At 46.8% G+C, this 16419-nt stretch overlaps 1 protein-coding gene across 1 annotated transcript in view; it reads right to left on the reverse strand.

Moving 5' to 3' along the window:
• Positions 1 to 779: 779 nt before the first annotated feature.
• The window catches only part of CNTLN (centlein), a 761842-nt gene continuing 746202 nt past the window's right edge, over positions 780 to 16419 (reverse strand). The window contains exon 26 of the mRNA XM_063954396.1: positions 780 to 940. Coding sequence (XP_063810466.1) covers positions 836 to 940 — 105 coding nt within the window. The 3' untranslated portion in view covers positions 780 to 835. The remainder of the gene's footprint in view (positions 941 to 16419) is intronic.

The following is a 16419-nucleotide window of genomic DNA, read 5'->3' on the forward strand; positions in this document are numbered from 1 at the left end:
GCCTCTTGTGGACTCGCTGAGCTCGCCATGCTGCGGGCACAGTGGCTTGCTGCACTCACCACAGGTTATATTCTCCCTCTATGGCTGTCGTAGACACCCATAGAGGGAGAAAAGCCTATGCGGGATTCCGGCGTCGACATTGTGATCGCCGGCATCCCGTGCGGCAGTATGTTAGCCGTATACCTGGCATAAATGTAAAGACACAAAGGAAACATGCTACAACCCACTCTGGTCTTTGACAAAGCTAAACAGAAAGTCTGAGACAGCTCTTTCATAGGAACTTTGCTTATTGCTTGAAAGCACTGCATTCAGCATTTAACAAATGTAGTGCTTACAAGAATTGCATTCCAGTTATCACCCTCAATAAGCAACTCCCAGCAACGTAAACTTTAAGCCAGAATACATTTTAATGTAATTTTCCTTTTAAAAAAATCGCCACTTTAAATCCCATGGTAAAATTACCAAAACCTCTCCACTTTTGGCAAATCAGAAGCTATTGCAACTGGCCTTTATGAGAATTTCTGAGCCTTTTGTTCCTTGTTAGGAAAATAATGACGAAATACATTTGTTGAAATTTGTTTTATTAGTTCACTGCACATCTGACGAAGTAAGAAAAAACCCCATAATAAATACACAAAATAAATACAGTACATTATACAATAGACATAAAAAGGGAATATCAGAACTTTGGAAAAAAAGGTTTAAATTATTATTTTTATACAACATAATATTCAAAGTGGAATCAGGTTCATGCAATGTAACAAAATGAAGTGTACAGATTTTGGGTTTTGCTTCATGATTTATTTTGCATAGTTGACTTGGAGCCACAGGTCATTCACCTAGAATCTCTCGCCTTCAGCACTGCATATTCTTCTACCAGTCTCTTATTCTCGCAGAGTTTGCTCCTCACAGCTTCCATCAGGCAGGATGCAAAGGGGAGCTGGAAAATAGTAAAAAGAAAGTTGCTATTGCGCTTAAGCTTAAAAGCATTTACCAATTTTACTCACAGTATTAGATCCTTATGTGTTCTAGCAATTTGTCTACATTATTTTTTCTCGTACAGCAATCATCTTGGTTAGAACAACTAATATTGTGCTTTATCTTAAAAATGATCAGGTGAAAAAGTAGAATGAATACAGGTAAACATTGTATTGAAGTCATGGTTTGGTAATCGTTTTAATGATGTAATTTGCAATACTAGCATTACAGAGATACATCTTAAATCAAACAATAAATATGAGGTTCCAATCATATACAGGGCACTCACAAAGATGTGTTTTCACTGTAATTAGAATTAACTATCCAAGTATGTCCATTGGAGTGTAAGCTTCAGAACTTGGCCCTCTTACATGTGTTCTCTCATACACCTATCCTTCTTGCACTATGTGGCAAGAGACCTGGCGCAACATAAACGTTCCACCACAGGTAGAAATTCCCATGCCTGAGTACTTTATCCCGAATTTTGCACCTTAATTAATTTAGTGTACTATGGGCTTTGTATGCAGTAGCTATGCAATAATTGCAAATGGCACAGGAGGTGTTTTGTGTAAACGGACGCCTCCTTGTTTGGAGAAATATGTTGCTTTATTTTATATGATGCAATTAAGAAGACTATGGGGGGTATCCAATTAGAGGTGAAACAACATAGTTTTTCACACTTTTTTTTCCGATGTTTCACTGATATTTTTTACAGGATATCCTATTAGATCGCATGTAAAAAAAATACATTACCTCCCGGAAACACACAGGTTCAGTTAAATACGTGTGTTTTTGGCAGAAACAGCCTCGTTTTCGCATGAAAACGGAGCTGTTTCCGTGGATTTGGCTTCACCTGCCCAAGGCAGGAGAAACAAAAATAAGATTTTACGTACCGGTAAATCTATTTCTCGTAGTCCGTAGTGGATGCTGGGGACTCCATAAGGACCATGGGGAATAGACGGGCTCCGCAGGAGACTGGGCACTCTAAAGAAAGATTCAGTACTATCTGGTGTGCACTGGCTCCTCCCTCTATGCCCCTCCTCCAGACCTCAGTTAAGGAAACTGTGCCCGGAAGAGCTGACATTACAAGGAAAGGATTTTGGAATCCAGGGACTCATACCAGCCACACTGTACAACTTGTGATAAACTTACCCAGTTAACAGTATGAACAACAACTGAGCATCACTCAACCGATGCTACATAACCATAACCCTTTGTTAAGCAATAACTATATACACGTATTGCAGAAAGTCCGCACTTGGGACGGGCGCCCAGCATCCACTACGGACTACGAGAAATAGAATTACCGGTGAGTAAATTCTTCTTTTCTCTAACGTCCTAGTGGATGCTGGGGACTCCGTAAGGACCATGGGGATTATACCAAAGCTCCCAAACGGGCGGGAGAGTGCGGATGACTCTGCAGCACCGAATGGGCAACACCAGGTCCTCCTCAGCCAGGGTATCAAACTTGTAGAATTTTGCAAATGTGTTTGAACCCGACCAAGTAGCAGCTCGGCAAAGCTGTAATGCCGAGACCCCTCGGGCAGCCGCCCAAGAAGAGCCCACTTTCCTTGTGGAATGGGCTTTCACTGATTTTGGATGCGGCAATCCAGCCGCAGAATGAGCCTGCTGAATCATGTTACAGATCCAGCGAGCAATGGTTTGCTTTGAAGCAGGAGCACCCAGCTTGTTGGATGCATACAGGATAAACAGCGAGTCAGTTTTCCTGACTCCAGCCGTCCTGGCAACATAGATCTTCAAAGCCCTGACTACATCAAGCAACTTGGAATCCTCCAAGTCACGAGTAGCCGCAGGCACCACAATGGGTTGGTTCAAATGAAAGGATGAGACCCCTTTTGGCAGAAATTGGGGACGTGTCCTCAATTCCGCTCTATCCATATGGAAAATCAGATATGGGCGTTTATGAGACAAAGCCGCTAATTCTGAAACGCGCTTAGCTGAAGCCAAGGCTAATAGCCTGACCACCTTCCACGTGAGATATTTCAACTCCACTGTTTTAAGTGGTTCAAACCAGTGTGATTTCAGGAAACTCAACACCACGTTAAGATCCCAAGGTGCCACTGGAGGCACAAAAGGAGGCTGAATATGCAGCACTCCTTTCACAAACCTCTGAACTTCTGTCAGAGAAGCCAACTCTTTTTGAAAGAAAATGGAAAGGGCCGAAATCTGGACCTTAATTGAGCCTAACTTCAGGCCCAAATCCACTCCTGACTGAAGGAAGTGAAGGAAACGGCCCAGCTGAAACTCCTTTGTAGGAGCATTGCTGGCCTCACACCAACAAACATATTTTCGCCATATCCGGTGATAATGTTTAGCTGTGACGTCCTTCCTAGCCCTTATCAGCGTAGGAATGACCTACTCCGGAATACCCTTTTCTGCTAGGATCCGGCGTTCAACCGCCATGCCGTCAAACGCAGCCGCGGTAAGTCTTGGAAGAGACATGGTCCCTGTTGCAACAGGTCCTGTCTTAGAGGAAGAGGCCACGGATCCTCTGTGAGCAATTCTTGCAGAACTGGAGACCAAGTCCTTCGTGGCCAATCTGGAACAATGAGAATTGTTCTTACTCCTCTTTTTCTTATTATCCTCAGTACCTTGGGTATGAGAGGAAGAGGAGGAAATACATAGACCGACTGGAACACCCACGGTGTCACCAGGGCGTCCACAGCTACCGCCTGAGGGTCCCTTGACCAGGCGCAATAGCTCTGTAGCTATTTGTTGAGGCGGGACGCCATCATGTCCACCTGTGGCAGTTCCCACCGACTTGCAATCTGCAAGAAGACTTCTTGATGAAGTCCCCACTCTCCCGGGTGGAGGTCGTGCCTGCTGAGGAAGTCTGCTTCCCAGTTGTCCACTCCCGGAATGAACACTGCTGACAGTGCGCTTACGTGATTCTCCGCCCAGCGAAGAATTCTGGTGGCTTCTACCATCGCCACCCTGCTCCTTGTGCCGCCTTGGCGGTTTACATGAGCCACTGCGGTGATATTGTCTGACTGAATCAGAACCGGTTGGTCGCGAAGCAGGGACTCCGCTTGAAGTAGGGCGTTGTATATGGCCCTTAGTTCCAGGATGTTGATGCCACAGCCCTTGGAAATTTCTTCCCTGTGTGACTGCCCCCCACCCTCGGAGGCTTGCATCCGTGGTCACCAGGACCCAGTCCTGAATGCCGAATCTGCGACCTTCGAGAAGGTGAGCACTCTGCAGCCACCACAGGAGAGACACCCTGGCCCTGGGGAATAGGGTGATTAACCGATGCATCGGAAGATGTGATCCGGCCACTTGTCCAGTAAGTCCCATTGGAAGGTCCTCGCATGGAACATGCGAAGGGAATGGCCTCGTATGATGCCACCATCCTTCCCAGGACTCGAGTGCAGTGATGCACTGACACCTGTTTTGGTTTTAATAGATTCCTGACCAGTGTCATGAGCTCCTGAGCTCTCTCTATCGGGAGATAAACCCTTTTCTGGTCTGTGTCTAGGATCATGCCTAGGAGAGGTAGATGAGCTGTAGGAACCAACTGCAACTTTGGAATATATAGAATCCAGCCGTGTTGCCGTTACACTTCCAAAGAAAGTGATATGCTGTTCAGCAACTGCTCTCTTGATCCCGCTTTTATGAGGAGATCGTCCAAATATGTAATAATAGTGACACCTTGCTTCCGCAGGAGCACCATCATTTCCGCCATTACCTTGGTGAATATTCTCGGGGCCGTGGAGAGACCCAACGGCAACGTCTGAAATTGGTAATGACAATCCCGTACCGCAATTCTGAGGTACGCCTGATGAGGTGGATAAATGGGGTATGCATCCCTTATGTCCCGAGTCACCATAAAATGTCCCCCTTTCAGGCTTGCAATGACCGCTCTTAGCGATTCCATCTTGAACTTGAACCTTTTCAGGTATATGTTCAGGGATTTTAAATTCAAAATGGGTCTGACCGAACCGTCTGGTTTCGGGACTACAACATGGTCGAATAATAACCCCCTCCTTGTTGAAGGAGGGGAACCTTGACCACCACCTGTTGAAGATACAATTTGTGAATTGCAGTTAACACTGTTTCCCTCTTGTGGGGGGAAGCCGGCAGGGCCGTCGGTGAGGGGGCATCTTCTCAAAGTCCAGCATGTATCCCTGAGACACAATATCTATTGCCCAGGGATCTAACAGGGAGTGAACCCACTTGTGCTGAACTAACGAAGGCGTGCCCCCACCGGGCCTAGCTCCGCCTGTGGAGCCCCAGCGACATGCGGTGGATTTTTGTAGAGGCCGGGGAGGACTTCTGTTCCTGGGAACTAGCTGTGTTGTGCAGCTTCTTTCCTCTGCCCCCGCCTCTGGCAAGAAAGGACGCACCTCGGACTTTCTTGTTTCTTTGTTCGAAAGGCTGCATTTGATAATGTTGTGCTTTCCTAGGCTGTGCAGGAATATAAGGCAAAATATCAGAATTACCAGCTATAGCTGTGGAGACCAGGTCCGAGACCCTTCTCCACACAAATCTCAGCCTTCCATATGCCTCTTAAGTCGGCATCATCTGTCCATTGCATATTCTACAGGACACGTCAAGCAGAAATCGACACAGCTTTAACTCTAGGACCCAGTATACTCATGTCTCTTTGGGCATGTTTTATATAGATCTATCTCTTAAGACAGCATCTTTAATATATATCTCTATATATCTCTATATATACATATATATATATAGTAAAAGTATCCTTCCCCACCTGTGACTCAGGTGTTAGCAGCGAAGGAAATGAGGCGGCACTCCATGGACTCATTTCCTTCGCTGCTAACACCTGAGCCACAGGTGGGGAAGGATACTTTTACTGCATTATTATTAGGAGGGCACCCTGGCATTTAATCATTTTTTCTGTGTGCCGGATGTTTTCATTTGCATATATATATATATATATATATATATATATATATATACATACATACTAGGGTCTCAATCTCTGCTGATAAGGTACCTGTCCACGCTGCCACAGCGCTATAAACCCATGCCGACACAATCGCCGGTCTGAGTAGTATACCAGAATGTGCACGCTATCTGCAGGATCCCTGAGAATAGCTGTTACGTCAGGGCTACCTTTTGGGCAAACGTGACACCCTAGGGGAAGATTCCCATCATATCCTGGCCCTAGTGGGGGAGGATACTGCCTGAGAATTCTTTGTGGGAAACTGCAGTCTCGTGTCTGGAGATTCCCGCTCTTTTTCATCATGAGAGGAGGGAAATTTACCTCAGCTTTCTTCCCCTTAAACATGTGTACCCTTGTGTCAGGGACAGATGAGTCATCAGTGATATGCAAATCATCTTTTATTACAATAATCATATATTGAATACTTTCCTGCCATTTTGGCTGTAACTTTGCATTATCGTAGTCGACACTGGAGTCAGACTCCGTGTCGATATCAGTGTCTATTATTTTGGATAGTGAGCATTGAGAGACTCTGAAGGTCTCTGCGACATAGGGACAGACATGGGTAGATTTCCTGTCTGTTCTCTAATCTTTTGTGCAATAAATTCACCTTAGCACTTAATTACACATATCCAAACAGGTGTCGGCGTTGTCGACGGAGACACCCTCTCACACACACATTTGCTCCATCTCCTCCTTAGGGGAGCCTTTTACCTCAGACATGTCGACACACACATACCGACACACCACACACTCAGGGAATGCTCATCTGAAGTCAATTCCCCCATAAGGCCCTTTGGAGAGACAGATAGAGAGTATGCCAGCACACACCCCAGCGCTATTAACCCAGGAATAACACAGTAACTTAATGTTAACCCAGTAGCTACTGTTTATATTGATTTTTGCGCCTAATTATGTGCCCCCCCCTCTCTTTTTACCCTCTTCTACCGTGTAACTGCAGGGGAGAGACTGGGGAGCTTCCTCTCAGCGGTGCTGTGGAGAAAAAACATGGCGCTGGTGAGTGCTGAGGAAGAAGCCCCGCCCCCTCGACGGCGGGCTTCTGTCCCGCTTTCATGTACAATTTTGTCGGGGGCTCATACATATATACAGTGCCCAACTGTATATTATGCCAACTTTTGCCAAAGAGGTCTCTAATTGCTGCCCAGGGCGCCCCCTTCCCCTGCGCCCTGCACCCTTACAGTGACCGGAGTATGTGGGTGTAGTGTGGGAGCAATGGCGCACAGCTGCAGTGCTGTGCGCTACCTCATATGAAGACTGGAGTCTTCTGCCGCTGATTTCGAAGTCTTCTTGCTTCTTTCACCCGGCTTCTGTCTTCCGGCTCTGCGAGGGGGGCGGCGGCGCGGCTCCGGGATCGGATGACAAAGGGTGAGATCCTGTGTACGATCCCTCTGGAGCTAATGGTGTCCAGTAGCCTAAGAAGCAGGACCTATCTTCAGAGAGTAGGGCTGCTTCTCTCCCCTCAGTCCCACGATGCAGGGAGTCTGTTGCCAGCAGAGCTCCCTGAAAATAAAAAACCTAACAAAATACTTTCTTATAGCAAGCTCAGGAGAGCCCACTAAACAGCACCCAGCTCGTCTGGGCACAGATTCAAACTGAGGTCTGGAGGAGGGACATAGAGGGAGGAGCCAGAGCACACCAGAATCTAAATTCTTTCCTAAAGTGCCCATGTCTCCTGCGGAGCCCGTCTATTCCCCATGGTCCTTACGGAGTCCCCAGCATCCACTAGGACGTTAGAGAAATCCCCAATAACCGCGGAGCGGGCACTCGGCGCTGTGGCCTCCGGCGGGGAAACCAGGCCAGTGCCGTGACCCGCATCCCCATCTTTCCCGACTCCCAGGGGAGCGGTCATGTGTGACCGGGGGTTGCCGGAGGTACAGCTGTCAGGAGCCGGCACCCGGTGCAGCAACAGGTAACCGGCGATAATAAGAATTTACTTACCGATAATTCTATTTCTCGTAGTCCGTAGTGGATGCTGGGGACTCCGTCAGGACCATGGGGATTAGCGGCTCCGCAGGAGACAGGGCACAAAAGTAAAAGCTTTAGGATCAGGTGGTGTGCACTGGCTCCTCCCCCCATGACCCTCCTCCAAGCCTCAGTTAGGATACTGTGCCCGGACGAGCGTACACAATAAGGAAGGATTTTGAATCCCGGGTAAGACTCATACCAGCCACACCAATCACACTGTACAACCTGTGATCTGAACCCAGTTAACAGCATGATAACAGCGGAGCCTCTGAAAAGATGGCTCACAACAATAATAACCCGATTTTTGTAACAATAACTATGTACAAGTATTGCAGACAATCCGCACTTGGGATGGGCGCCCAGCATCCACTACGGACTACGAGAAATAGAATTATCGGTAAGTAAATTCTTATTTTCTCTGACGTCCTAAGTGGATGCTGGGGACTCCGTCAGGACCATGGGGATTATACCAAAGCTCCCAAACGGGCGGGAGAGTGCGGATGACTCTGCAGCACCGAGTGAGAGAACTCCAGGTCCTCCTCAGCCAGGGTGTGCCCCTGACCAAGTAGCAGCTCGGCAAAGTTGTAAAGCCGAGACCCCTCGGGCAGCCGCCCAAGATGAGCCCACCTTCCTTGTGGAATGGGCATTTACATATTTTGGCTGTGGCAGGCCTGCCACAGAATGTGCAAGCTGAATTGTACTACACATCCAACTAGCAATCGTCTGCTTAGAAGCAAGAGCACCCAGTTTGTTGGGTGCATACAGGATAACAGCAAGTCAGTTTTCCTGACTCCAGCCGTCCTGGAAACCTATATTTTCAGGGCCCTGACAACATCTAGCAACTTGGAGTCCTCCAAGTCCCTAGTAGCCGCAGGTACCACAATAAGCTGGTTCAGGTGAAACGCTGACACCACCTTAGGGAGAAACTGAGGACGAGTCCGCAGCTCTGCCCTGTCCGAATGGACAATCAGATATGGGCTTTTGTGAGACAAAGCCGCCAATTCTGACACTCGCCTGGCCTCGGCCAGGGCCAACATCATGGTCACTTTCCATGTGAAATATTTCAAATCCACAGATTTGAGCGGTTTAAACCAATGTGATTTGAGGAATCCCAGAACTACGTTGAGATCCCACAGTGCCACTGGAGGCACAAAAGGGGGTTGTATATGCAGTACTCTCTTGACAAACTTCTGGACTTCAGGAACTGAAGCCAATTCTTTCTGGAAGAAAATCGACAGGGCCGAAATTTGAACCTTAATGGACCCCAATTTGAGGCCCATAGACACTCCTGTTTGCAGGAAATGCAGGAATCGACCGAGTTGAAATTTCTTCGTGGGGCCTTCCTGGCCTCACACCACGCAACATATTTTTGCCACATGTGGTGATAATGTTGTGCGGTCACCTCCTTCCTGGCTTTGACCAGGGTAGGAATGACCTCTTCCGGAATGCCTTTTTCCCTTAGGATCCGGCGTTCAACCGCCATGCCGTCAAACGCAGCCGCGGTAAATCTTGGAACAGACATGGTACTTGCTGAAGCAAGTCCCTTTTTAGCGGCAGAGGCCATGAGTCCTCTGTGAGCATCTCTTGAAGTTCCGGGTACCAAGTCCTTCTTGGCCAATCCGGAGCCACGAGTATAGTTCTTACTCCTCTACGTCTTATAATTCTCAGTACCTTAGGTATGAGAAGCAGAGGAGGGAACACATACACCGACTGGTACACCCACGGTGTTACCAGAACGTCCACAGCTATTGCCTGAGGGTCTCTTGACCTGGCGCAATACCTGTCCAGTTTTTTGTTCAGGCGGGACGCCATCATGTCCACCTTTGGTCTTTCCCAACGGTTCACAATCATGTGGAAGACTTCCCGATGAAGTCCCCACTCTCCCGGGTGGAGGTCGTGCTGAGGAAGTCTGCTTCCCAGTTGTCCACTCCCGGAATGAACACTGCTGACAGTGCTAACACATGATTTTCCGCCCAGCGAAGAATCCTTGCAGTTTCTGCCATTGCCCTCCTGCTTCTTGTGCCGCCCAGTCTGTTTACGTGGGCGACTGCCGTGATGTTGTCTCACTGGATCAATACCGGCTGACCTTGAAGCAGAGGTCTTGCTAAGCTTAGAGCATTGTAAATTGCTCTTAGCTCCAGTATATTTATGTGGAGAGAAGTCTCCAGACTTGATCACACTCCCTGGAAATTTTTTCCTTGTGTGACTGCTCCCCAGCCGTTCAGGCTGGCATCCGTGGTCACCAGGACCCAGTCCTGAATGCCGAATCTGTGGCCCTTTAGTAGATGAGCACTCTGCAGCCACCACAGAAGAGACACCCTTGTCCTTGGAGACAGGGTTATCCGCTGATGCATCTGAAGATGCGATCCGGACCATTTTTCCAGCAGATCCCACTGAAAAGTTCTTGCGTGAAATCTGCCGAATGGAATCGCTTCGTAAGAAGCCACCATTTTACCCAGGACCCTTGTGCAATGATGCACTGACACTTTTTCTGGTTTTAGGAGGTTCCTGACTAGCTCGGATAACTCCCTGGCTTTCTCCTCCGGGAGAAACACCTTTTTCTGGACTGTGTCCAGAATCATCCCTAGGAACAGCAGACGTGTCGTCGGAGACAGCTGCGATTTTGGAATATTTAGAATCCACCCGTGCTGTCGTAGAACTACTTGAGATAGTGCTACTCCGACCTCCAACTGTTCTATGGACCTTGCCCTTATCAGGAGATCGTCCAAGTAAGGGATAATTAAGACGCCTTTTCTTTGAAGCAGAATCATCATTTCGGCCATTACCTTGGTAAAGACCCGGGGTGCCGTGGACAATCCAAACGGCAGCGTCTGAAACTGATAGTGACAGTTTTGTACCACGAACCTGAGGTACCCTTGGTGAGAAGGGCAAATTGGGACATGGAGGTAAGCATCCTTGATGTCCAGGGACACCATATAGTCCCCGTCTTCCTGGTTCGCTATCACTGCTCTGAGTGACTCCATCTTGATTTGAACCTTTGTATGTAAGTGTTCAAATATTTCAGATTTAGAATAGGTCTCACCGAGCCGTCTGGCTTCAGTACCACAATATAGTGTGGAATAATACCCCTTTCCTTGTTGTAGGAGGGGTACTTTGATTATCACCTGCTGGGAATACAGCTTGTGAATTGTTTCCACTACTGCCTCCCTGTCGGAGGGAGACGTTGGTAAAGCAGACTTCAGGAACCTGCGAGGGGGAGACGTCTCGAACTTCCAATCTGTACCCCTGGGATACTACTTGTAGGATCCAGGGGTCCACTTGCGAGTGAGCCCACTGCGCGCTGAAACTCTTGAGACGACCCCCCACCGCAGCTGAGTCCGCTTGTACGGCCCCAGCGTCATGCTGAGGACTTGGCAAAAGCGGTGGAGGGCTTCTTGACTGGCCTTTTGCCTGCTTGCCCTTATGGGGACGAAAGGACTGAGGCTGAAAAGACGGTGTCTTTTTCTGCTGAGATGTGACTTGGGGTAAAAAAGGTGGATTTTCCAGCTGTTGCCGTGGCCACCAGGTCCGATGGACCGACCCCAAATAACTCCTCCCCTTTATACGGCAATACTTCCATGTGCCGTTTGGAATCTGCATCACCTGACCACTGTCGTGTCCATAAACATCTTCTGGCAGATATGGACATCGCACTTACTCTTGATGCCAGAGTGCAAATATCCCTCTGTGCATCTCGCATATATAGAAATGCATCCTTTAAATGCTCTATAGTCAATAAAATACTGTCCCTGTCAAGGGTATCAATATTTTCAGTCAGGGAATCCGACCAAGCCACCCCAGCGCTGCACATCCAGGCTGAGGCGATCGCTGGTCGCAGTATAACACCAGTATGTGTGTATATACTTTCTAGGATATTTTCCAGCCTCCTATCAGCTGGCTCCTTGAGGGCGGCCGTATCTGGAGACGGTAACGCCACTTGTTTTGATAAGCGTGTGAGCGCCTTATCCACCCTAAGGGGTGTTTCCCAACGCGCCCTAACTTCTGGCGGGAAAGGGTATAACGCCAATAATTTTCTATCGGGGAAAACCCACGCATCATCACACACTTCATTTAATTTATCTGATTCAGGAAAAACTACAGGTAGTTTTTTCACACCCCACATAATACCCTCTTTTGTGGTACTTGTAGTATCAGAAATATGTAACACCTCCTTCATTGCCCTTAACATGTAACGTGTGGCCCAAATGGAAAATACGTTTGTTTCTTCACCGTCGACACTGGAGTCAGTGTCCGTGTCGACCGACTGAGGTAAATGGGCGTTTTAAAGCCCCTGACGGTGTTTGAGACGCCTGGACAGGTACTAATTGGTTTGCCGGCCGTCTCATGTCGTCAACCGACCTTGCAGCGTGTTGACATTATCACGTAATTCCCTAAATAAGCCATCCATTCCGGTGTCGACTCCCTAGAGAGTGACATCACCATTACAGGCAATTGCTCCGCCTCCTCACCAACATCGTCCTCATACATGTCGACACACACGTACCGACACACAGCACACACACAGGGAATGCTCTGATAGAGGACAGGACCCCACTAGCCCTTTGGGGAGACAGAGGGAGAGTTTGCCAGCACACACCAAAACGCTATAATTATACAGGGACAACCTTTATATAAGTGTTTTTCCCTTATAGCATCTTAATATATATAATCATATCGCCAAATAAGTGCCCCCCCTCTCTGTTTTAACCCTGTTTCTGTAGTGCAGTGCAGGGGAGAGCCTGGGAGCCTTCCCACCAGCATTTCTGTGAGGGAAAATGGCGCTGTGTGCTGAGGAGAATAGGCTCTGCCCCCTTTTCGGCGGGCTTCTTCTCCCGTTTTTCTGAGACCTGGCAGGGGTTAAATACATCCATATAGCCCCAGGGGCTATATGTGATGTATCTTTTAGCCAGTATAGGTATTTCATTGCTGCCCAGGGCGCCCCCCCCAGCGCCCTGCACCCTCAGTGACCGCTGGTGTGAAGTGTGCTGACAACAATGGCGCACAGCTGCAGTGCTGTGCGCTACCTCATGAAGACTGAAAAGTCTTCTGCCGCCGGTTTCTGGACCTCTTCACTCTTCGGCATCTGCAAGGGGGTCGGCGGCGCGGCTCTGGGACCGGACTCCATGGCTGGGCCTGTGTTCGATCCCTCTGGAGCTAATGGTGTCCAGTAGCCTAAGAAGCCAATCCATCCTGCACGCAGGTGAGTTCACTTCTTTTCCCCTAAGTCCCTCGTAGCAGTGAGCCTGTTGCCAGCAGGACTCACTGAAAATAAAAAACCTAACAAAACTTTTACTCTAAGCAGCTCTTTAGGAGAGCCACCTAGATTGCACCCTTCTCGGCCGGGCACAAAAATCTAACTGAGGCTTGGAGGAGGGTCATGGGGGGAGGAGCCAGTGCACACCACCTGATCCTAAAGCTTTTACTTTTGTGCCCTGTCTCCTGCGGAGCCGCTAATCCCCATGGTCCTGACGGAGTCCCCAGCATCCACTTAGGACGTCAGAGAAAAGCCGCTGCTCATTCTTATTACTGGCTAATTGGCTATTAACCTAGGAAACGGTTACCAAAATTCTTAATTAATCTCAGGATAGATGTGTTAAGCGGGGTCAATTATATTGCAGCTTGGGTGCACTGCGTTCAATCTTGCAGAACAATATCTGCATATATGCAGTGCAGCATCTGTGGATGCGCAGATCTCTCACCATCAGGTTTATGTACATCTCTGTATCAGGCCATAAACACTTTCGATAAGTACTGTTTGTCTCAAATGAATTGGCATAAAGCAGCAGATTAAGCATGATAATGTGTGGCGTGAGTCACTCGTATAGGATATTTGTCTTATGCAGTTTGTGTACTATTTTCCTGAATTTCTTAATTCATTAAGCGTGTACTAAGGGGGTCATTCAGAGTTGATCGCTAGCTTCATTTGTTCGCAGCGCAGCGATCAGGCTAAAAACCGGCAGTTCTGCGTATGTGGCACAATGCACACGCGCGACGTACGGGCACAATGAACGATGTCATTTTACACAGGGTCTAGCGATGCATTTCAGTCGCACTGCTTGCCGCAGAGTGATTGACATAAAGTGGGCATTTTTGGGTGGCAACTGACCGTTTTTAGGGAGTGTGCTGAAAAACGCAGGCGTGCCAGGAAAAACGCAGGCGTGGCTGGGCGGGTTTGTGACGTCAAATCTGGAACTGAATAGTCTGAAGTGATCTCAAGCGCTGAGTAGGTTTTGAGCTACTCTGAAACCCCACAAACATTTTTTGTAGCTGCTCTGCGATACAACCGTTCTCACTTCTGCTAAGCTAAAATACAATACCAGTGCGCGGCGGATCAACTCAGAATGACCCCCTAAATGCTTAAGATTATTACTTTTATCACAAAAGAATTGGTATAAAGTAGCAGATTAAGATGCATGTTTTAAGAAAAAGTTGCAAAGTCCATAGGAATGGGTCTATTTGGTGCGATTTGATAATAGGAGCATGTGGACACCTCTGTATCTCTTTGTCTAGTTGTTAATACCGTCTTGCTTTTTTACAGTTTCTTGCTAAATTGCTAAAGGCAGCTGGCACATAAAAATATGTTTTACTGTAGAATGCTACTTGAGTACAGATTACAGTGCATTGGTAAAGTGTCAAAAGTTGTATCTCTTCTTTACACAAATACTATGTGAAAATCCTGATAACAGTATCACATTTCTGAATCTGATGATGATAGATGAACCACTAATTGTCAGAAGAAAAAAAAAATGTGCTGCTGTTTTACACGCTAATAATACAACATTTAGGGGTGGCAGAAATTTATTCTGATAGTATCTAAGAAAGCCAATACAATCGCCATAATAATTGTGCCAGGCTGTTTTATTTCCTCAGTGCACGAGCCCCAACGGCTCCAAACTGTGAGGGAGACAAGTCAGTCTTAGTAGGGGAGGACTGGTCACTGGGGTAAGTATGGGGAGGGGGTGGGAGAGAGGAGAAGGGGGTAAGCGTTAATTCAATTAACAAAGTAGAAACTACAATTTTTGAGCGGATTCAATAATCACGCAATACGCCCGCCCCCCACTAGTGTTAATTTATCCTCAACATCTACATACTCGAGGACGTACCCAGAACTTTGTGGCCCCCCCATAGCAACATGTTGAAGGGAACTCTGCCACATTGCTTCTAGAGATACACCTAATTTTATGCTCTAGTTGATTTGATGCCCCATAGTAGTGCCCTAGTTTATTTTATACACCAAAGTAGTGCACTAGTTCACATTATACCACACACTGTCTGCAGTTAAAAGTATTACACATTGTAATGCCCACAGTTTACCATACGTCACATTGTAGTGCCCCCAGTACTCATTATGCTGCATATTCCATCCAGTTCATATTATTAGTATCCCCATTACATATAATGCCATATTGTAGTTCCCCAGCTCATATTATATGCCACACTGTAGTATCCCCAAGTTCATACTGTGCCATTATAGTTCTCCCAGTTTATATTATGCCTCAATTCAGATTTTGCCACATTACAGTGCCTCCAATTTATGATATGCCACACTATAGTGCATCCAGTTCATAGTATGCCAGTACATTATAAAACTCATAACACGTCTCATACCTATAACACATCCTTTACACACAACACGTACTGAAAATGGAATGTTTCCCCTATAGACAACCTTATCCCATATAGAAGCCTGATTAGAGAGTACATTGACATCTTATCCTGACCGTATTTGTCAATGGTGACAATTCAAGTGCTCCATCCCTATTGACAGCTTTTAATCTTAAGTGGCAGCCCCATGCCTGCAGAGAGGATTGCAGTTTTTAGTAAGTGCAAAGACTGGAGGAGGAGGCAGTGACCAACCAGCTCCTACTTTCTAATGCAAAAAAATCCACTTAATTTCATGGGACAATCCTAAAGTGGACAAAGGGTTGGAAATAATTTTTCTGAACGTGGTAAACAATGACCTGGATATGAAGCCCCCTAGCAACGGAATCTTCTAAAATCACTACAGCTACTCCCATGTCCATACTAGGAAAGTCAATAATTTATCTTAAATAGCTTCTTTTAATGACATTATAAATACTATAATGTACATGAATAGCTGAAATTGGACATCATGCTTACTATACAGCCGAAGATAACACTTACAGGTTGAAGAGGTAGAACAAATGTAAGTATTTGCATTTTACAGTATTTATTGTGTCTGTAGCAACCCAGTCTTAGTAAACACATGTCAAATATGTCTTCAAATTTACGTAAATGCTATAAAATCATTTGCCAGAAGGTGGTGATAGTGGATAAGGGAATCTGCAATTTTACATCGCGTGGCTTAGATGTGTTTGCTTATAACAATTTGAAAAAATGTGTTTTTATGTCCAGGGCTATCAGGGTGTTTCTATAGAGAAAAGTGAAGTGATGTAAATCCATTCCTAAAGCGTAAAAAAACTTCGACATTTCCATTTTTCATGCAAGTACAAACATATTTAGACATACTATAATGGAGACATACAGTACATACTTCAAGCTCACAT

This window comes from Pseudophryne corroboree, chromosome 1, assembly GCF_028390025.1.
Source record: "Pseudophryne corroboree isolate aPseCor3 chromosome 1, aPseCor3.hap2, whole genome shotgun sequence".
NCBI lineage: Eukaryota > Metazoa > Chordata > Amphibia > Anura > Myobatrachidae > Pseudophryne > Pseudophryne corroboree.